The 22,464-nt window shown below is 43.6% G+C and overlaps 1 protein-coding gene across 1 annotated transcript in view; it reads left to right on the forward strand.

The window, feature by feature from the left end:
• cacna2d2a (calcium channel, voltage-dependent, alpha 2/delta subunit 2a) overlaps window positions 1-22,464 on the forward strand; it is an 855,812-nt gene that overhangs the window by 759,759 nt on the left and 73,589 nt on the right. The window contains exons 25-27 of the mRNA XM_080186111.1: window positions 16,557-16,647; window positions 17,792-17,854; window positions 20,843-20,946. Coding sequence (XP_080042237.1) covers window positions 16,557-16,647; window positions 17,792-17,854; window positions 20,843-20,946 — 258 coding nt within the window. The remainder of the gene's footprint in view (window positions 1-16,556; window positions 16,648-17,791; window positions 17,855-20,842; window positions 20,947-22,464) is intronic.

Consider the following 22,464-nt stretch of genomic DNA (forward strand, 5'->3'; position numbering starts at 1 on the left):
ACAACGGTACTACATTTGCAATGCGCCAATCCTCTGGGACCTCACCTGTGTCCAAAGAAGAGACAAAGATTTGCGTCAGAGGCCCAGCAATTTCATCCCTCACCTCCCTTAACAGCCTGGGATAGATGCCATCAGGCCCTGGAGATTTATCCGTCTTTATACTGTCTAAAAGTCCCAACACCTCTTCCCTCGTGATGACTATATCCCTCAACGGATCCTCAAACTCCTCAAGCACAGCACCAGACATCAGGCCCCTCTCCTTTTACATCCCCTAACCACCTGAGCTTTCACAATAGGCTCACCTCCAGAGACCTGCTCCCTTTGGCAATCTCCAGTTGATTCCTCCTCAACTGTAGCCTCCAGGACAGAAAACCTATTTTGGAGGGGAACAGCCCCAGGGGATTGTCCCCCCAATTGCTTCTTTCCCCTCTTCCTGGCAGTTACCCAAGACTCATTTCTAGGAGTGACTATCTCCTTGTAACTCCTATCGATGTCCGCCTCAGCCTCCCGAATTATCCGGAGTTCCTCCAATTCCAACTCCAGCTCCTTAACACGCTCCTCCAGAAGCTGCAATCATACACACTTCCTACAGGTAAAATCAGCAGAAACACTACTGGTGTCCCTCACCACATACATACCACAGGAGGTGCAGCTTATTGCCTGAACTGCCATCTCTGAAACAATTTCCAGCAGAAAAGAAAAAAAAACTTCCCACACACTTATAATTAGGTTAGAGGAGGTGGGAGGGTGGGATTCTCTACCAGTGTAGAGGATCGGGTATCCTCTCTGTGCCAATTTATAGGGTCAGAGATCCGAAAAAAAAACTACGAATACCGGTAAGCTACTTGCGACTTTAACTAGGAATAAAAGTTAAAAAATATAAACAAGAAAATGTACCTTACTCGCGACCTCCACACACGCCCAAAAATCGCTGCCTCTCGAAGTTGCTCCACAGGAACAATGAGGCCGATACTCGGAGGTAAGTGCTTATAAAAGTAAGAAAAAAACTACAAATACCGGTAAGCGTCCTAGTGACGACTTCCGGTTTCGAACTAATTTTAAAAAAAAGAAAAAAAAACCACCGCTACTCGCGACTTTAACTAGAAATAAAAGTTAAAAAATATAAACAAGAAAATGCACCTTACTCGCAACCTCCACACACGCCCAAAAATCGCTATTTTATATTATAATTATAATAATTATAATTATAATATTTATAATAAAATTATATTAGAGGACAGAAACAGTATAAGTATTTTACTTTAGGATGGTGTCTGAATTCACCATCCTGAAACTGAACAACACCTTTCCCAGGGCTAGAAGGAGCAGCCCAGCCATGAAACCCCTATCTCTGAGCCTACATAAAAAGCTATCAGATTATTTTATTATAGTATTATTTATTTATTATAATATAAATTATAATAATAAAAGTTCAGTGCATTTTTCTTCCCAATTCATCCTCTGGTGCAGGGCAGCATGTCTCTCTTTCTCTTTCTCTCTCGGTCAGTTTTTCTGTAGAGTTTGTGTCAATGCTTTGTTGACTTAAAAATGTTGGGGTGAAAGGGGGTGGAATTCACTGCCCCCGTTTGCTGATGGAGGAAATCATGATTGCCTGCTGAATTGGGCATCAGGGCCAAAAACGGGATTTCCACCAGTTGTGAAGGCCATTGAGATTCACCTGGTCTGCCAGCTCTGATCAGATCTGTGGCCAGACTGGGTGGGAACCCAATAATTATGTAAAACTGTTAATTGCAATATAATTCAGGGGCTGGACAGCCCATTCAGTGGCATCTCACTCTACACCCTCCTCCCCAGCAGGAACTGCACCAGGCAGGCTATGGTGTTGGTCATGACCAATGTGGATCTGGCATGTTGGACTCTGAAAGTTTTTGATAAGAGAGGGGATTAAGGGTTATGGGGAGAGGGCGGGAAAGTGGAACTGAGCAGCGACAGATCAGCCATGATCTTATTGAATGGCGGGGCAGGCTCGAAGGGCTGGATGGCCTACTCCTGCTCCTATTTCTTATGTTCTTATGTTCTTATGAAAGGGGAGGGTCAAGGATGTAGGTCCAGTGCCCATGTGCTCCTCTGCTATTGCCATGCTGTGGAGAGAGGGTCCCTAAGGGTCCTAGAGGTTGGGTGGGCTTGGGCTGCGGACAAGGGGATTAACCTCACCACCCTCCCCCGGGATAGGGGTCTTGTGGCTGGGCTGCTCCTTCTAGCCCTGGGAAAGGTGTTGTTCAGTTTCAGGATGGTGAATTCAGACACCATCCTAAAGTAAAATACTTATACTGTTTCTGTCCTCTAAAAGCTTTGAAGATCCCTGGTCACATTAACCTCCATGAAAGATTTCCAAATCACTGCAGCAGTCCATTCAGCAGAAGGGATTCCACTTTCTCTCTAGAAAGCTGCAGATGTGAGAAGATCCCTTTCAAGTCGCCTGACTGACAGAAGTCATTCACTTTCACTGTGGGGGGAGTTCCCTTCTCCACAGCTGTTCACTTAGTCCCATTGCTTTAACATAGCATTTATTTCAACTCTCTGAGCCTTCATAGAAAGCTATCAGTTTCAGTCCAGTATTTTTATGTCTCATTTGATTGACAGCTTAATGGTTTTTGCTCAGCATGCAGTCAGCTGTGTTTATTTACCTTTCCCTTCATGCTGGAATGCATTTCAAATACCCCCATTGTTCCCCAACAGCAAAGAGGAACTGAAAAGCACTTAGCTCATTTGAAGTTTTCTGCAGCTGTGGCCACAAACAAGATAGGTCTGAAATTGAATAGTTTTCAGAGAATTGGAAGGTATTTCAAAGGCTTTTAGCTTTCTACGAATATAGAGATCAGGGCAACCTTTAAAAAGGGCACCCCTAATCTCTGAAGATCAGGCTGGCCAGCGTGATTCTCGAGGTAAGTTTATTTGCATCTTTCAGATGGGTAAATCCCACATGACAAACGTTTCCAACACCTTTGGGAAACACTCCGGTTTTCCCACTGGTGTGAGCACTTAGTTCCAATTTGGGTGAATCGGGGCCATCTCACTCTACTGGCCAGATTAACCATTTCATGACATGCTCTTTGTCAAGTAATGCACATGTCTGAGACCTGTTTTTCAGTGCATTTTCTCCAAGTACTTCCTAACATTTGAATCAACCCATTTTGAACTGATTTCTTGCATATTAATTCCTTCACAGATAACAGTTCACTCGGTGTTGGGATCCCAGCTGTTTGTTTTATATATTAAGGATTTAGACTTGGACATGGGGAGCACAATTGGGAAATTTGCAGACGATGCAAAATTGGAAATGCAATGGATGGATGATAGCTGTAATCTCCAAAAGTGATATCGATAGGTTAGTGGAGTAGGCAGGAAAGTAGCAGATTGAGTTCAACTCTGATAAATGTGAGGTAATGCACTTATGGAGGTCAAACATTAAAACGAATACACAATAAACGGGAATCTACTGAGAGGGTAGATGAAGTGAGAGCTGTTGGCGTGTAAGTGTACAGGTCCCTAAGAATAGCAGTACAGGTAGATAATGTTGTAAAAAAGGCAAATGGAATGCTGTCCTTCATTGGCAGAAATATGGAATACAAAAGTTGGGATATAATGATGAAACTGTCTAAGACGCTGGTAAAGCCACAATTGGAGTATTATGTGAAATTCTGGTCACCAAATTACAGGAAGGATGTAATTGCTCTAGAGTGAGTACAGAGTAGATTTACTAGAATATAGCCAGAGCTGGAGATTTGCAGCGACAAGGAGAGATTGGATAGGTTGGGGTTGTTTTCCTTGTAACAAAGAAGGCTGAAGGGTGACATACCCATCAAAATTGTGATGGGTAGGGAGAGAGTAAACAGGAGGAACCTGTTTCCCTTGGCAGAGAGTTAAAAAAAGGGGTCATAGTTTCAAGCGAAGTGACAGAAGGTGTAGAGAGGACATGAGGAAAAACTTGTTTTGTGCAGAGGGTGGATGTCTGGAATTCGCTGCTGAGTTATTGGTGTGGGCAGAGACCCTGAACTTGTTTAAGAAGTATCTGGTTCTGCACCTTAGTTGCTGTAAATTACAGGGCTATGATCTGGTTGAAGGAAGGTCAGATTAGAAAGGGCACCTGGGTGTCTTTGGGTCAGCATGGACAAGGTGAGCTGATTCGCCCCCTTGTAATGCTGTATCATTTCTATGGTTTCTAAAGCACATCTGCATACATATGTGGTGTCCCAGTATCATGTCATATATTCTTGACTCTCACGTGATCATATCAAAAGATCTGAAAGTTTTTGCTTATCGCTCCATGCACGGTCCCAATGCCTCAGTGGTAGCCCAACTATCAAATCCAACTTTCTTTTTAAAATAAGACATACACAAGGGCCAAAATTCTCTGACTTTGCCTGAATTCCTTCATAGGATTCTCCAATCCTGCTGCAGTGAAAAAAGATTTGGCTGAGTGCCAAATTCTCCAACTTTGCTGGCAGGGCATCTGACATCAGGGAATTACAGCCAAGGACACCCACATTGCCAAGAGAAAGATAATCTCACCTATGCTTTCCTTTCACTAAAGTGTGCATCAATATCAGATCGATGTATATTCCATTGAATCGATCTGTGATGGTTTATTCCAATTCCCATGAGCTATTGTGTTTTTCCTGTCTTTACTACCATCAATCACTTTCTTTCATTTGATTTTACGTATTCCTCTAGTTAACATCCTTTCTCATTCATGAGCCTGAAAGTAAATTTACAGTCCAATAAAATCTTCAAATGATATCTTTAAAAGTGAAATCAAACAGTTCTATTTGCTTCCAAGCAATATGTTTTGCTTGTTTGTTCTTTATCTTAGATGACTTCTTGGAATCATTGAAACCCTACAGTGCAGAAAGACACCATTCGGCCCATCGAGTCTGCACCGACCACAATCCCACCCAGGCCCTACCCCCATATCTTTACGTGTTTACATAAGAACATAAGAAATAGGAGCAGGAGTAGGCCATCTAGCCCTTCGAGCCTGCCCCACCATTCAATAAGATCACGGCTGATCTGAAGTGGCTCAGTTCCACTTTCCCGCTTTCTCCCCATAACCCTTAATCCCCTTGCCTACCAAAAACCGATCTACCCGTGACTTAAATATATTTAGCGAGGTAGCCTCCACCATTTCAACGGGCAGAGAATTCCAGAGATTCTCCACCCTTTGAGTGCAGAAGTTTCTCCTCAACTCCAATCTAAACTGCCCCCCCCCTTATCTTGAGGCTGTGCCCTCTAGTTCTGCTATCCTTTCTAAGTGGGAAGAATCTCTCTACCTCTACCCTATCCACCCCCTTTATCATCTTATATGTCTCTATAAGATCCCCCCTCATCCTTCTGAACTCCGAGTACAGACCCAATCCATTTAGTCTGTCTTCATAGTCCAACCCCCTCATCTCCGGTATCAGTCTAGTGAACCTCCTCTGCACTCCCTCCAAGGCCAAAATATCCTTGCGCAAGTGCGGCGACCAAAACTGCACACAGTACTCCAGCTGCGGCCTCACCAGTGCCCTGTACAGTTGCAGCAAGACCTCCCTGCTTTTATATTCTATCCCCCTCGCTATAAAGGCCAGCATCCCATTCGCCTTCTTGATCACCTGCTGCACCTGCAGACTGGGTTTTTGCGACTCATGCACAAGGACCCCCAGGTCCCTCTGCACCGTAGCATGCTGCAACTTTTAGCCCTTTAAATAGTAATCCCTCCTACTATTATTCCTGCCAAAGTGGATAACCTCACACTTGCTAACATTGTACTCCATTTGCCAGGTCCTCGCCCACTTGCTCAGCCTATCTAGATCCCTCTGTAGACTTTCCACACCCTCCGCACAATTTGCTTTTCCACTCATCTTTGTGTCATCAGCAAATTTTGACACCCTACACTCAGCCCCCTCCTCCAGATCATCTATATAAATGGTATATAGCTGAGGCCCCAGCACCGATCCCTGCGGCACTCCACTAGTTACCAACCGCCAATCAGAATAGCACCCATTGATACCAACTCTCTGCTTCCTATTAGGCAGCCAATCCTCCAGCTACGCTAACACCTTACCCCCAACTCCATGCCCCCTAACCTTCTGAAGCAACCTTTTGTGCGGCACCTTATCAAATGCCTTCTGAAAATCGAGAAACACCACATCCACCGGTTCCCCTCTGTCTACCGCACTAGTCACATCCTCATAGAATTCCAATAAATTTGTCAAACATGACTTCCCCTTAACAAATCCGTGCTGCGTCTGCTCTATCAAACAATTCTTCTCTAGGTGCCTCGCTGTTTCTTCTTTGATGACGGATTCCAGCATTTTTCCAACAACAGACGTTAAACTAACCGGCCTATAATTCCCTGCCTTTTGCCTGCTACCTTTTTTAAACAGCGGCGTAACATTAGCGTTTTCCAATCTTCCAGCACTTCCCTGAAATCCAGCAAAGTTTGGTAAATAATCACTAAGGCGTCTACTATCACCTCTGCCATTTCCTTCAGAACCCTGGGATGCATTCCATCCGGTCCTGGGGACTTGTCCACCATCAGTCCCGCTAGTCAATCAAGCACTACCTCTCTAGTGACAGTAATCGCATTCAGGCCCTCAACTCCTACCATCCTTCTATCTTTAATATCCGGCAAACTATTTGCGTCCTCCTCCGTGAAGACCGAGGCAAAAAACTTACTTAAGGCCTCGGCCATTTCCTCATCTCCCACTACTAATCCCCCCTCTCATCCTCTAAGGGTCCAACATTCACTCTAGCCAGCCTCCTCCTCTTTATATATTTGTAAAAACTCTTACTGTCCTTTTTTACATTTAGTGCTAGTTTAGCTTCATAGTCTATCCTTCCTTTCTTTATCAACTTCTTAGTCATTCTTTGTTGATTTTTAAGCCTCTCCCAATCTTCTACTCGCCCACTACTTTTAGCCACTCTAAACGCATCAGCTTTTAATTTAATACTCTCCTTTATTTCCTTCGATAACCACGGCTGATTATCCCTTCTCCTACGTTCCTTCTTTACCATTGGAATATATTTCTGCTGAGCACCGAAAAAGATCTCCTTAAGGATCCTCCACTGTTCCTCAGCAGTCCTACCAACCAATCTGCGCCCCCAATCTACATTTGCCAATTCCTTTCTCATCCTATCGTACTCCCCTCTGTTCAAACAGAGGACACAGGTCTGGGACCCTACTTTCTCATCCTCCATCTGCATCAAAAACTCAAACGTACAATGATCGCTCGTCCCAAGAGGATCCCTCACAACAAGATCCCTAATTCTACCTGCTTCGTTACATAACACCAGATCTAAGATAGCTCGCTCCCTCGTCGGTTCCGGCACACACTGTTCAAGGAAACTATCCCTACAGCATTCCAAGAACTCTTCCTCAAGCCCACCACATCCGACATGGGTCAACCAATCAATATGTAGATTGAAATCCCCCATAATTATCGCCATTCCATTCCTGCACGTATCATTTATTTGCTTGTTTATAGCCCGCCCCACCTCTAAGTTATTATTTGCGGGCCTATAGACCACACCCACCAGCGTCTTCCTCCCCTTGCTGTTCCTTATCTCCACCCACAATGATTCCACGTTCTGCTCTTTGGAGCCTATATCTTCCCTTACTACCGCCCTGATATTATCCTTAATCAGCAGAGCTACCCTACCCCCTTTTTCCTTCCGTCTATCCTTCCTAAACACTTGATACCCCTGGACATTCAGCTCCCTGTCCCTGTCACCCTGCAACCACGTTTCCGTAATGGCCACCAGATCATATCCATTTGTGCTGATCTGCGCCACCAGCTCATTCACTTTGTCCCGAATGCTTTGTGCATTCAGGTAAAGTGTCTTTATCCCAGCCTTTATCTGGACCCTATTTGAAGGAACGCTACCAACCTTTCTCATGCTCCCTACTCCCTTTATTATTGGGACATCCTCAACATTTTCCCGTGCCCTCTCTTTTACTTTAGACATTGTAATTTCTCCCACCCCTGCACCCTCCCCCTCCCTAATAGTTTAAAGCCCTATCTACAGTCCTAGTTATACGATTCACCAGGACTCTGGTCCCAGCACAGTTCAGACCAAGACCATCCCATCTGAACAGGTCCCACCTGCCCCAATACTGGTGCCAATGCCCCATAAATTCAAACCCATTCCTCCCACACCAATCCCTGAGCCACCCATTCATCTCTTTAATCCTATCTACCCTACGCCCATCTGCACGTGGTTCAGGTAGTAATCCAGAGATAACCACCTTGTCGGTTCTGCTTTTTAATTTAATTCCCATCTTTTCATACTCCCCCTGCAGATCCTTAGTTCCCATTTTGCCTATATCGTTGGCACCCACACGTACCACAACAACCAGATTCTCACCCTCCCACTCCAGGTTCCTCTGCAGACCGGATGAGACATCCTGGACCCGAACATCAGGCAGACAACACACCCTTCTGTATTCTTTATCATTGTGACAAAAGACAGTGTCTATACCCCTAACTACACTATCCCCAATTACCACTACATTCCTCTTTACTTCTTCCTCTTTGTCCTGTGTCTGCACCACTGTACCATGGGCAGTTTGCTCATCAAACTGCCCATGGTACATTTACCTGCTAATCCCTCTAACCAACACATCTCAAGACACTAAGGGGCAATTTAATCATGGCCAATCAACCTACCCCACACATCTTTGGACTGTGGAAGGAAACCGGAGCACCCGGAGGAAACCCATGCAGACAAGAGGAGAATGTGCAAACTCCACACAGACAGTGACCCAAAATGGGAATTGAACCCAGGTCCCTGGAGCTGTGAAGCAGCCATGTTAACCACTGTGTTATCGTGCCGCCCAGTTTCTTAGTTTCCCAAAAGTAACTTGCTAAATTATGCTATACTTTTCACAAGTCAAAACGATCCCAAATTCAAATAACAGTGTTGTTGGCTGACAAGTTGCCTTTAAGTTCATTTCTTCTTCAAAATAAACTACTTTTTTCATTTCCAAAGATACCACATTGTGTGTATATGTTTTGCTGTTTTCCTAGAAACCTTTTAAATTTCAGGTAATTTTTCATCAATTTCAATTTCTTGAGCCTAGCCATGGTGGTTTTGAAGAATCTAACACTCATTGGTTAGTTTATTTATATCAGATCTCCCATTTTTAAGCACGCTGGCAGGAATTCTCTGGACCATTTACTCCTGCCATCACTGCCAGCGAGAATGGAGAATTTGGCACTCAGTCAAATTCCCATTCATCGCAGTGGGATCAGAGAATCCCAGCTGCGGGCATGGCTGGAGAATTCCAGCTTATGTTTCAGAAAATAACAATTAGCCTGAATGAATTAAAATCAAATTCCAAAAACAAAACCATTATTCCGTGACCGTATCGTGACATTGAAAATCTGCAGGTAGATTCTTAAATTGTTGAAGCCACTGGAAATCTTGTTACACTTGTCGTTATCTGTAGAAAATACACAAATGATCCATTCTGCCCAGAGAAAAATGGGTTAATTCATCCAAAAGTATCTGACAGTTCAGAAAATTAACATTTTATAATGCCACATATATATATAAATATACACACTCATTCTAAGAAGAGCTTAATCTGCTGATGGAAAGGATTAGCTGTCTGCCGATTTGAAGGCATAAGAAGTCTTACAACACCAGGTTAAAGTCCAACAGGTTTATTTTGGAGTGCTCATCAGGTGAGTGGGAGTTCTGATCACAAACAGGCTTATAAAGACACAAACTCAATTTACAAAATAATGGTTAGAATGCGAGTCTTTACAGGTAATCAAGTCTTAAAGGTTCAGACAATGTGAGTGGAGAGAGGGTTAAGCACGGGTTAAAGGAATATGCCCAGGGAGCCAAGCGATTGGGTACTGGGGGGGGGTGGTGGAGGGGGTCACAGCCAGCAATGGGGGGATTGTGGGGCTGACCAGCACTCAAGCTGGCCAGTAATCAGGAGGCTGGCCGTATGGAATTACTGTGCATGCGCCAAACTCCACTATGACAGAATGGCGCATGTGCAGTGGCCACTCAGTGGGAAAAACTAGCGGGATTTACTCCAGTTTTTACATGAATTCGATGCTTAGAATTCTTTTGGGAGAGTTTCACCCTCGGTCTTCGTAACTCTCCTCTGAGTCATAATTATCAGTACCACTGATAAGTTTTAATTGCCAGGGAGCATACTTATTCCAACCTTGACAGTTTTGCTGCATTTGCTCTGTAATTAGACTGTAAAAGTATAATTTTACATGGCCTGGGATCCATGTGGACTGAATTTTACCGTCCTGCCTGCCACAGGAATTGGAGCAGGCAAGAGGTGGGCCATGGAAAGGTCCATTGACCTTGGGCACAATTTTATGGTTTTGGGATGAGCGAGGCCATAAAATCCTGCTCCATGGTGTTTCTCACTTGTCAAATGGGGATGTAACTGCAAACAAAGAGCTAGCCACATTGTCATTGTCCTGCACTGACTACAATTAAGCAGAATATCATGTTGGGTTAATTGATTAATAAACTTTGCTTGAGCATTACACATAAATACACTAGTAACCAATTGCAATTAATTATTAAAACTAAACTTTTCTACATTATCTCCCATCAACATGAGATTGAACTCAAGAACTGCTGACCAAGACTTCAATAAATTTCACAACATACAATCAAATTTCAATGTGTTTTGCATTCTGATAAAAAAAATTATTTAGCTTCATCTTAGTTGGACTGTATGCAGTTTTCATTCGGTTAGGCTATGTGCTACATTTTTGCAGTTCCATATCAGTTTTTGACCAATAAGGGAGTTAAGGGTTATGGGGAACAGGCGGGTAAGTGGAACTGATCCACTTCAGATCAGCCATGATCTTATTGAATGGCGGGGCAGGCTCGAGGGGCATTTGTAATTGAGCCTCGGAGACCAGAAAGATCCTGGCTCAACTGTGCTTAGCTGATCCCCTTCTATGCTCTAAACATTCTAAGTTAAGGCAGGCTATTCTCACACTTCGTAAGGTGTTGATAGGATCTTATTTGAAAGATTGAGTGCAGTTTTGGAGACCCTATAAAAATATTCACTCAGATTTTTTGGAAAAAATGGGAAGGCATCAATGCTTGCCATTATTAAAAAAAATCAAAAAGCAACTTCTAATGATTGCTCATCGGGTTAAATGTAAGTTTCCCTAAATCTTTGCTGCACTAGTATCTCATTATGAGACTAGACATTGCACACATGGGAGAAGGTAAAATTCATAAAATCATAGAATCCATACAGTGCAGAAAAGGCCATTCAACCCATCGGGTCTACATTGACTTCAACTTCCCCCACACCCCTGCCCTATCCCTACAATTCCACACATTTCCCATGGCTAATTCCATCTAACCTACACATCTTTGGACGCTAAGGTGCAATTTAGCATGGTCAGTTCACCTAACCCGCACATATTTGGAGTGTGGGAGAAAACCGAGCACCCGGAGGAAACCCACATAGACACATGAGAATGTGCAAACTGCACACAAACAGTAACCCGAGGCCAGAATTGACCCCGGTCCCTGGTGCTGTGAAGCCGCAGTGCTAATCACTGTGCTACCATGCCACCTGTTGTAGTACTTGCATGACAGATACAAATAAAGTCACCAGAAAACATTACAACTTGTCCATTCCAATACAAATGGATTTTCAGCATTGTGATCAGTATTAGTTATTTCTAAAGCATGTTTCTGGCACTGATAATTAACCTTTACAAATGTGAAATCTCATTCCTTCAGATGTTAATTACTGTTACAGATTTAGTAATTAAAATAAAACTTTTCTAACACTTCCTCTCTGTCTCTTTAAATACCATCTTTATTTCTTTTCTTTTCTGCGTTTGACATGGAATTATCTATTCTACTGACTCTTCCTGCTTCAAACTGTGCGCTCCAGTAAAGACCTACTATCTGATTGGTCAAAGATATATACTATTATTGGCTCAGGTTCACTGTGGAGACACTGCACCAAAAAGGCTCCCTGAACATGCACAGCAAGTTGCAGAGGAAAAGTTTGTGGGCACATGTAACTGTAATGAAAAGATTGAAAAATCTGCTTCATTGTTATTGATGGCAAGACTCTGCGACAGTGAATCTTTCTTGGGCTGTTTGGGCTGTTTTGGAGGGTAGGTCGTGCCTTACTAACCTTATTGAGTTTTTTGAGAAAGTGACCAAAGAGGTGGATGGGGGTAAGGCAGTTGACGTGGTGTATTTGGACTTTAGTAAGGCGTTTGATAAGGTTCACCATGGAAGCCTTCTGCAGAAATTGCAGATGTATGGGATTGAGGGTGATGTAGGAAATTGGATTAGGAATTGGCTGGTGGATAGGAGACAGAGGGTAGTGGTTGATGGTAAGTATTCGACATGGAGTTCAGTTACGAGTGGTGTGCCTCAGGGATCTGTTTTGGGGCCACTGCTGTTTGTAATTTTTATAAATGATCTGGATGAGGGTATAGCTGGGTGGATTAGTAAATTTGCTGATGACACCAAAGTCGGAGATGTGGTGGATAGTGAGGAAGGGTGTCTTAGTCTACAGGGAGACTTGGTCAAGTTGCAGAGCTGGGCCGAGAGGTGGAGGATGGAGTTTAATGTGGAAAAGTGTGAGGTAATTCACTTTGGCAGGAATAATGGATGTGTAGAGTATAGGGCTAACGGTAGGACTCTGAATAGTGTGGGTGAACAGAGGGATCTAGGTGTATGTGTACATAGATCCCTGAAAGTTGGGAATCAAGTAGATAGGGTTGTTAGGAAGGCATACGGTGTCTTGGCATTTATGGGTAGGGGGATTGAATTTAAGAGCCGCAGCTTCATGTTGCAACTGTACAAAACTCTGGTGCGTCCGCACTTGGAGTGTTGTGTGCAGTTCTGGTCCCCACATTATAGGAAGGATGTGGAGGCTTTGGAGAGGGTGCAGAGGAGGTTTACCAGGATGTTGCCTGGTATGGAGGGGAGGTCCTATGAGGAGAGACTGAGGGATTTGAGGTTGTTTTCATTAGAAAGAAGGCGGCTGCGAGGGGACCTTATTGAAACATATAAGATGATCAGAGGTTTGGATAGGGTGGACAGTGATAGCCTTTTTCCTCGGATGGAGAAAGCTAGAACGAGGGGGCATAGCTTTAAATTAAGGGGTGGTAGTTATAGGATGGATATCAGGGGTAGGTTCTTTACCCAGAGGGTGGTGAGGGATTGGAATGCCCTGCCTGCTGCAGTTGTGGATGCGCCTAGTTTGGGGGCGTTTAAGAGATCCGTGGATAGGTTTATGGATGGAAAGGGTTTGGTTTAGGTTAGAGGGTCATTGTTTTTTAACTGGTCGGCGCAACATCGTGGGCCGAAGGGCCTGTTCTGCACTGTAATGTTCTATGTTCTATGTAATGTAATGTTCTATGAACGTTCGACAGATCGAAATCAGACTGAACGTTACCAGCTGTCTGTCCAGTGTCCCTCTGTAGATTCAGGTTTAGCAGAATTTTTAAATTTGTCAAGTTGTTAAGGTGATAAGCACACTTTGTGAACTTTTAGATTCCAGCACTAGGCTGATACCGGAGATGAGGGGGTTGGACTATGAAGAGAGACTAAATAGACTAGGTCTGAACTAGTTGGAGTTTAGAAGGATGAGGGGGGATCTTATAGAGATGTATAAGATAATGAAGGGGATGGATAGGGTAGAGGTAGAGAGATTCTTCCCACTCAGAAAGGACAGCAGGACTAGAGGGCACAGCCTCAAGATAAGGAGGGGGGGCTGTTTAGAACGGAGTTGAGGAGGAACTTCTTCACTCAAAGGGTGGTGAATCTCTGGAATTCTCTGCCCGTTGAAGTGGTGGAGGCTACCTCGCTAAATATATTTAAGTCACGGGTAGATAGGTTTTTGGTAGGCAAGGGAATTAAGGGTTATGGGGAGAAAGCAGGAAAGTGGAACTGAGCCACTTCAGATCAGCCATGATCTTATTGAAGATAAGGCTCGAAGGGCTAGATGGCCTACTCCTGCTCCTACTTCTTATGTTCTTATGTTGTTATGTAGCAGAGAGTTAATCTCTGCTCTTAGTTACAGCAGTGTTCCTTTCTGAGTCTTTAAATACTGATGAACATTAAAGAGCTGTGACCTCTAAATATTTGCCTTTAAAATAAGAACGGGGTAGAGATATATTAGTTCCAGGCACCTCATCATCAGAAAGATATATTGAGTTGGAGGCGACAGATTCACCAGAATCATACAGGGGCTTAGAGAGTTAGGTTATGTGGACAGGGTGTATGAATTTGATTTTGTAGCCCCTTGAATTTATAAGATTAAAACATAACCTTATTGTGGTGTTTAAAATAATTAAAGGATTTGATAAGATAGATTCAGAAAAATTATTTCCGTAGGTGAAACAATCCACAACAAGAGGGCACAATCTTAAAATTAGAGCTCAGTTATTCAGCAGCAAATTCACAAAAATGGTAGAATTCTTATATATAGAGAATTGGTTGTCATGCAGGTATCAGGCATTTGCCATCACCTACTTCTTGAAATGTGTATGTACATAACAAAGAAACCATACTGAACCCCCTCAGCAGGAGCAAACCAACACTCAATGGTTGATGGAGCAAATGGTGAGCTTTCTGCAACTGAATCATGAACAGATCAGGGATTACCCAAATCCCTACAGGTCTCTTAACAATTCAACCAGAACATTACCTCCCAGCGTGAATAGGGCACAAGGTCAAGATCTCTCAGGCACTTCACAATCAACAAGGACTGTGTACAGGGAGGCATCACATTAGTCCAAACCAATTAAGGCGAAGCATTTTGAAAAGGCCAGTGCAGGAAATTCACCTCAAACAGTAAGACTCATAACAAATGCTTATACAGAGAAAGAGAAGAAAAACATGCATTTTTATAGGACCCTTCACAGCCACAAGACATTCCAAAGTACTTTACAGTTAATTAAATGCATTTAAAGTGTAATCGCTGTTGTAATGTGGGAAATGTAGCAGCAAGCAAACTCCCACAAACAGCAATGTAAGAATGACTAGATAATCAGATTTTCTTGTGATGTTGATTGAGGGATAAACATTGTCCAGGATACTAGGAAGAATTAGCCTGTTCTTCGTAACAGGTTGACAAGCTTTGACAAAGGGTCATCTGGACTCGAAACATCAGCTCTTTTCTCTCCTTACAGATGCTGCCAGGCCTGCTGATATTTTCCAGCATTTTCTTTTGGTTTCAGATTCCAGCATTTGTAGTAATTTGCTTTTATTCTTAGGAGCTGTCACCAGCATTCCTTCTAATTCTATCTTTTACTCTCGTTTTATGCTTTTAAAACTGTTATCTAACTCTCTTAAACTCTCTAACACTGTTTATATTTAGTTGATCTTTCTCTACACCCTAGCTTTGACTGTAACACAATATTCTGCACCCTCTCCTTCCCTTCTCCTCTGTGTACTCTATGAACAGTATGCTTTGTCTGTATAGTGTGCACGAAACAATGCTTCTCACTGTATACCAATAAATGTGACAATAATAAATCAAATCAAAGAATGAAGCTTCCACACTCTAATATATAAATGTAAAGAAGTTTTCAAAATTCTGAAACGTTTAGAGATTGTGAATAGTGAAAGATTTTTGCACTGTTTAGTGAACCAATAAAAGAGATATAATTCTACACTGGCATTTCTAACATAATTCTTTAAGCATTCTTAGCAATTCTTTCTGCTCTTTGTCATCTTTAGTGCAGGAGAGAGTGCTGATAATGATAAATGCTGCAACATAGAATCGTTACAGTGCAGAAGGAGCCATTCGGCCTTATCAGGTCTTCACTAACTCTCCAAAAGAGCATCTTACCCAGCCCCATTCTCCCACCCTATCCCCATAATCCCACCTATTTATCATAGCTAATCTACCTAACCTACACATCTTTGGATACTAAAGCAATTTACAGCGGCTGATCCACCTAATCTGCACATCTTTGGACTGTAGGAGGAAACTGAAGCATCCGGAGGAAACCCATGCAAACACGGGGAGAACATGAAAACCCCACACAGTTACCCAAGGCAGGAATCGAACCTGGATCTCTGGTGCTGTGAGGCAGCAGTGCTAATCACTGTGCCACCATGTGATCCATATAAGGATGAATTTTACAAGGGAATGTTTAACATTGAAAATTACATATAGCACCTTCCATTCTGCAGTTCCTCAATACAATTTGGATATTCTTGATATCCAAAATATGTATTCTATGTCAGAAGTACAGCCAGGGGTTTGACACAGCTTCCAGTCACTCAAGCGCTATGGCTGAAGGGCCTTAGGGAGCAAGCTTTCCCCATTCACAGTTACTGCTAGCCACTTGCTGTTTGAAATCTATTCACAACAAGGCCTGAATTTTCTTTGTGTAGACCCATAATAGTGTTTCTGTCCTAGTCATTCCAAGTAAGCTGGCACAAACTGTAATTTGACCAGGGAGGAGTTAGTGTGAGAGGCTGAGGATCTCATAACCACTGTGTAAATTGCAGCAGGGCCAAGTCCAGCAACCTCTCAACAGCACTCACACCTTCTCTCCGTGTTTTTCCAGGTGATTCGGATCTAATCTATAATTTGATCCTGGATTCTGGGATCACTGCCAAATTAGTGGAGAAAGTCTGGAGGAATCATGATTTGCACACGTAAGTCCTTGGTCCTGTTTGGATTATTGAGGCAGATGAGAAAGATCATTCAGTTCATTCCAACAGCAAAGGGCAGAGGTGAGAGTAACAAGGCGACAGAGAATGGAAGTCACTCCATTAGTAACAGCAACATGGGACACATGAAGAATCAAAATGCCTTGTTTCTGCTCCTTGATGATTTGGCTGGTTAACTGGTCTATAGAAATGAATGAAGTTCCCAACCTGATTCCTGAGCTATGCTGAGTCAGGTGTCAAATTGTATTTCCAAAGATTCACATAACAGCAACAACATGCATTTATATAGCACCTATAACATAGTAAAGCGTTGGAGGATATTTTTCTTGCCTGAGTAGTTCCGATGCAGACAATGCCTTTAACTGAATCTCTATTACACCCAGATTGCTGAAGAATGCGTTGGATCAAGGGGATGTTTTGACTTGTCTCATTACCTTTATGTGCTCTCAGTAAATACAGGGTGAAATTTGTGAGACTTCAGTCCTTGTCACCGCTGCAGTCAACTCTTCTGAAAGTAAATATTATTTGATAAACTTGCTCAGGCAGCCAGGGATTGACTGTACAGTATTCAAACTTGCTTTGTCCATGTCCTTGACCCATCAGATAAGCAAGAATTTACCTTATGCATGATCACACGAAGCTCACTTTGCGTTCACTTTGGACCAGGGAAATAGGTGTTTTAAAGGCGTTTGGTGCAAGTGGATTCAAGTGAAGCACATAGACGAAAAATCAGCAGGAATTTTCAAAAATGTTCCTTTCAGAACTGCGAATCCACTGAGCCATGTGATTTTGTTGAACAGAGCACTAACTCAATTTGTTTTTATCCCTCTTCTCTCTTTTTCTTACTTGTTCCCTCTTTCTGGGTCTCTGTCTCATTTTCTGTGTGTTTGGTCTTACTCTCTATTTCTATATATCACTCTATTTCTTGTGACTCACTTCCTGCTTTTCTGTCTGTCTTTCTTTATTGTATTATTGCATTTTTTTAAATTTTTTCTCTGTCTCTCTGTTCTCTTTGTTTCACTCATTCTTTTGTCTGTCTCTTTCTCTATTAACTCAACCTCTCTCTGTCACTTTCACTCCTGGTCTTTGTCTTTCTCTTTCCCCTGCTCTTCTACACACACAATTGTAGGCTGGGTCTCCTTGCAGTTTTTGTGGCTACCGATGGAGGCATCACAAGAGTTTTTCCAGCCAAGTGAGTATAAATTTCTTCTCAAAACCAAATTTTGTTAGTGTGAAATTGGTACAGAACATATGTGAGATCATCAATTTTGGTAGCTATAATAGGAAGACAAATCATTTATTATTTGAATGGGTAAAAATTGAGAGAGGTGGATATTCGATGAAATCTTGGTGTCCTCATGCATCAGTCATTGAAAGTATGTGTGCAGGTACAGTAAAGAAGGCCAATGGTATGTTGGCCTTCATAGCAAGAGGATTTGAGTATAGGGATAGGGATGTTTTGCCCAATTGTATAGGTCAGCCTGAACCCTACTCAGCCCCGGCACGCTTCAATCAACACCACACCTCCAGTCAAACTCCCAGTCTCCCAACCGTCATCCCCTGGCAGCCATGATGCCCCCACCCACCCTCCCACAGCAACCCCAGCCCACCCTTCCCCCAGCAGCCCCGACCCAGCCATCCTCCCATCAGCAGCCCCAACCCACATTCCAGCAGCCCCAACCTCTCCCCCCACCACCATCACCATGATGCCCAGTCCCGATTGCTGGCCTCCCCCCTCTGCTGGATTCCAAAGTGCCAAATGGCAGCGGGATCCCCCAACCCACTGATCCTCCCTATTAGATCCCACCCCCTTGGCATTTCCCCATCCACAGTGAGCATTGGCACTTTGTCCCTTGGGCATTGCAAGGGGCACAGGGGCATTGCCAATGTGACAATGCCTAGGCTGGCACCACCCTGGCGTCCAACTCCCTGGAGTGTCTCGATTGTCATTCCCCTTCACTCCAGTAGGATCAGGCCACTATAAACATTGTAAACACCACTGGTGTTGGGGGGGGGTGGAAGATGTTAGTGGGCTTGGAGATTTCAGTTCTGGGCTCACTAATTGTATTTAAAATATATTTAAATGAGTATTTGAATAATATATGCGGTTCTCAGCCAACTTCCGGTGCAGAGCTGACGCTGCCGGAAATCTGGTACTGGGAGACGCTGTCAGGTGGCATTCCCAGGGTGGATACTGAGCATTGGGCGCTGCTTGAATCTCCCAACCCGCTGTGCTAAGTAATTGGCTCAGCGGGATGGGAGAATTGCCCCCACTGGTCTCTCAAAATTACAGTGGATTGTCTCTGAGTTACAGCACACTGGCCAGGGTTCTCCCAAAAAATTCTAAGTGTTGAATCCGCATGAAAACCAGAGAAAAGCACACTGGCTTTTTCAGTGGGAGTTTTGAAATGCATCCCCCCCCCACCCCCGTTCTGTGCACTGCAGAGTGCACAAGCATGAATTTTGATAAAAAATCAGGGGGCAAGGCTATTCCTACTGGACAGCCGGCAGCGTAGCGCTGAGCAGGCCACTACACGTGTGCCAATCTGTGAGTGCCAAGATCGATGCATGCTCACAAGCCCCTGTCTGCCAGCCCTGTGATCCCTACATTGGTAGCCCTCCAATCCTCCCATGGCCCAATCACTGTTCCCCCGAGCATGCCCAGGCCAGCTTCAACTCCACTCAGCCCTGGCACACCTCGATCAACCCACCTGTCACCCACCCCTCCCCCCACCAGCCCTGATAACGCCCCCCACAACACAGCAGCCCCAACCCCTTCCTTCCCCCCTCCGAGCAGCCCTGACCCACACCCTGGCAGCCCCGAACCTCCCTCCTTACCACAACCACCAAGATTCCCAGCCCCGATCACGGGCCTCCCTCTGTCTGCTGGATCCCTAAGTGCAGAATGGCAGTGGGGCCACCCCCCAGCACTACAGAACCCCCCCCCCATTCAGCCCCACCCCCTTGGCACTGCCCCATGCCTGGTGGGCAGTGTCAATGTGACCTTGGGCAGTGCCCAGGGGCAGCACCACCTCGATGCCCAACTCTCTGGAGTGCCTCAATTGTCATCCTCCTTCACTCCAGACCATTAGCTCCCCAAATGTGGGGAGTACTGCAAACCCTGCTGGAGTGGGGGTGGGGGGAGGGGCAGGGGGTGGGGGAGATGCCAGCAGGCCTGGAGATTTCAGACCCGGCCCGCTAATTGTATTTAAAATATATTTAAATGGATATTTGAATAATATATGCGGTTCCCAGCCATTTAGTGGCGCAGAGCTGACGCCGCCAAAAATCCAGTGCAGGGAAATGCTAATGGGGCGGGATACTCAGGGCGGATATTGCATGTTGGGTACCGCTTGTATTTCCCAGCCCACTAAATAATTGGGATGGGAGAATTGCCTCCACTGAGTTATAGCAGCCTGTCTCTCGGAGTTACAGCACACTGTTCCTCAGAGTTACAGTGCATTACCCTTCAGAGTTTCACAGTCCCTCGGAGTGACAGTGTCCCTCAGAGCTTCAGTCTACCTTGGAGTAACACTATCTCTCCTATGGACAACAAACTGATGTTTAGAGTTGAAGCACACTGCCCCATTCCAAGAACTAGAGAGGTTTCAATTCAGAAATATCAGGGAGTGAGGAGAGATGTTTAGAATAATGTTTTCATGCAGTTGAATATGCTATATTGAATTGCAGTGGCAGTTGATTTGATTGATGCAGAGAACATTGCATTTTTTTGTGAGAGGATTGAATTAATATTTAAAGCAATGCAATTGGATGAAACAGGAAAATGCATTTAATTTGGAAATTCTGTCACAAAATGTTATCACAGGTACATGTGTTGACTTCAAGTGATCTTGTTCATCTCACTAGCCCTGAAATGTGTAATCTCCAAAATTATAACAGCTATTCCAAATATTTTTTCTTCATTTCAAAAATAGTTAGTGAATTAATTCTCCACATGGGCCCCAGATGAATTAGTTGAAAATTTAGGAAAAAATTACATTTGAAAATGCCTAGTGTTCACGTTTGTGATCAGAAACCATTAACACAGATTTTCAAAAAACAGTCTTTCATTTGTGAAATGAACTAACATCTGCAAATTGTCTGTGAAATATTTTTCAAAGGAGTAAGGATATTGCCATAGCTGGATGTTGACCTCTTATTGATTGATGTGTATTTACAGGGCAGCAGAAGAGTGGAATGAAGACCCAGAGCCTTTCAATGCAAGTTACTACAGGAGAAGTCTGGACAACACTGGTTTCCTCTTCCATGCACTGTATAGGGAACGTACGTGTCCTTCATGTTTGAATTGTGTTCTAAAGGATACATTTGCATATATCCTCACATTTGTTAAAATGAAAGCAAAATGCTGGAAATCTGAAATACAAACAGAAAGTGCTGAAAATACTCAGCAGATTGGGTATCAACCGTGGAGAAAGACAGTTGACAAGGACCTATAATGGAGCTGCCCATCTGCCAGGAATTGTCTGGTTGTGATGAAACTGTAAAGAGCTGTCACTACTATTCAGGAAATGTTATAGCTGCTGTTTTTGTCAAAGCTGCCCAGGAAGTATCAGTGCTGTCACCAAACTTTTAATGTTGTCATATTTGCCCAGGAAGTATAAGGCTCTCATGGCATCATCCAACAATACTAGATGAGCTGGTATGGAGCAGATTAGAGCAGTGGTGGGTGGGGGACATGGGTCAGCATGAGTTGGTACTACACTAGCCAAGGGGTATGATATCTTAGTGGGTACGTAGAGAGGCACTGTTGGCATATGTTCCTTCTGGGGTTTCCTCCTGACTAATTTTTCAACCTACTGTCCCCGTCCACATGCTAACCAGAACTCTACATGCAGGCAGACAAATGTTGTGTTTGCCAAGCCAAAAATCTCCCAACCTGGCGAAACTAGCAGAACCAAAAATCTGAGTCATATTTAACATTTCAAGTCACTTATGACTCTTCAGATTCATATTTGACTCAAAATGTTAACTGTTTCTCCACAAATTCTGTGGACCTGGTGAGTACTTCCAGCACATTCTGTTTGTATTCATCATATTTGTTTCCTGCAGAGACTGTGCACAAATCTCCTCAAATACGGTAAGTGACTTGAGAGTTCAACTCACTGACTCCTACACTCTTGTTAACTACATTACACTCAATACATCATCCAGCTGGAGATATGACAGTGTGACAGGATTACAAAGGGCACCACAGAATCTCAGTTACTATGTTAATGGAGTCTCTCAGATGATCTAAATGTATAGATTAATAGATGGTTCCAGTGTGTCCCGGTGTAACAGATCTAAAGAGAGTTCTGAGTGAGCCACACTTATAGATGCTTCAACTGGACCTCATCATTACAAATTGTGAGAGGTATTGATTACAAAAGAATGGAAGCTATGCTTCATTTGTACAGGGCATTGATTAGATCGCATCTGGAGTATCGTGTACAGTATTGGTCTCCTTATTTAAGGAAAGATGTAAATGAATTAGAGCAACTCAGAGAGGGTTTACTAGACTAGTGCCAGGAATGGGCGACTTGTCTCATGAAGAAATATTGGAGAGATTAGGTTTATATCCACTAGAGTTTAAAAGAGTGAGAGGCAGCTTGATCGAAACCTCTAAGATCATGACCGGTATTGACAGGGTCAGTGCAGAGAGGATGGTTCCTCTTGTTGGAGAATCCAGAAGTAGGGCTCACTGATTAAAAAATAAGAGGGGTGATTCTCCTAAAAAGAAACAAGTGCCAAATGGGTGGGAAAATTGAATATTTTTCCGCTCGTTTTTTATGCTCCTCAGAG

Source organism: Carcharhinus amblyrhynchos, chromosome 3 (assembly GCF_965287045.1).
Source record: "Carcharhinus amblyrhynchos chromosome 3, sCarAmb.v2.hapA, whole genome shotgun sequence".
NCBI lineage: Eukaryota > Metazoa > Chordata > Chondrichthyes > Carcharhiniformes > Carcharhinidae > Carcharhinus > Carcharhinus amblyrhynchos.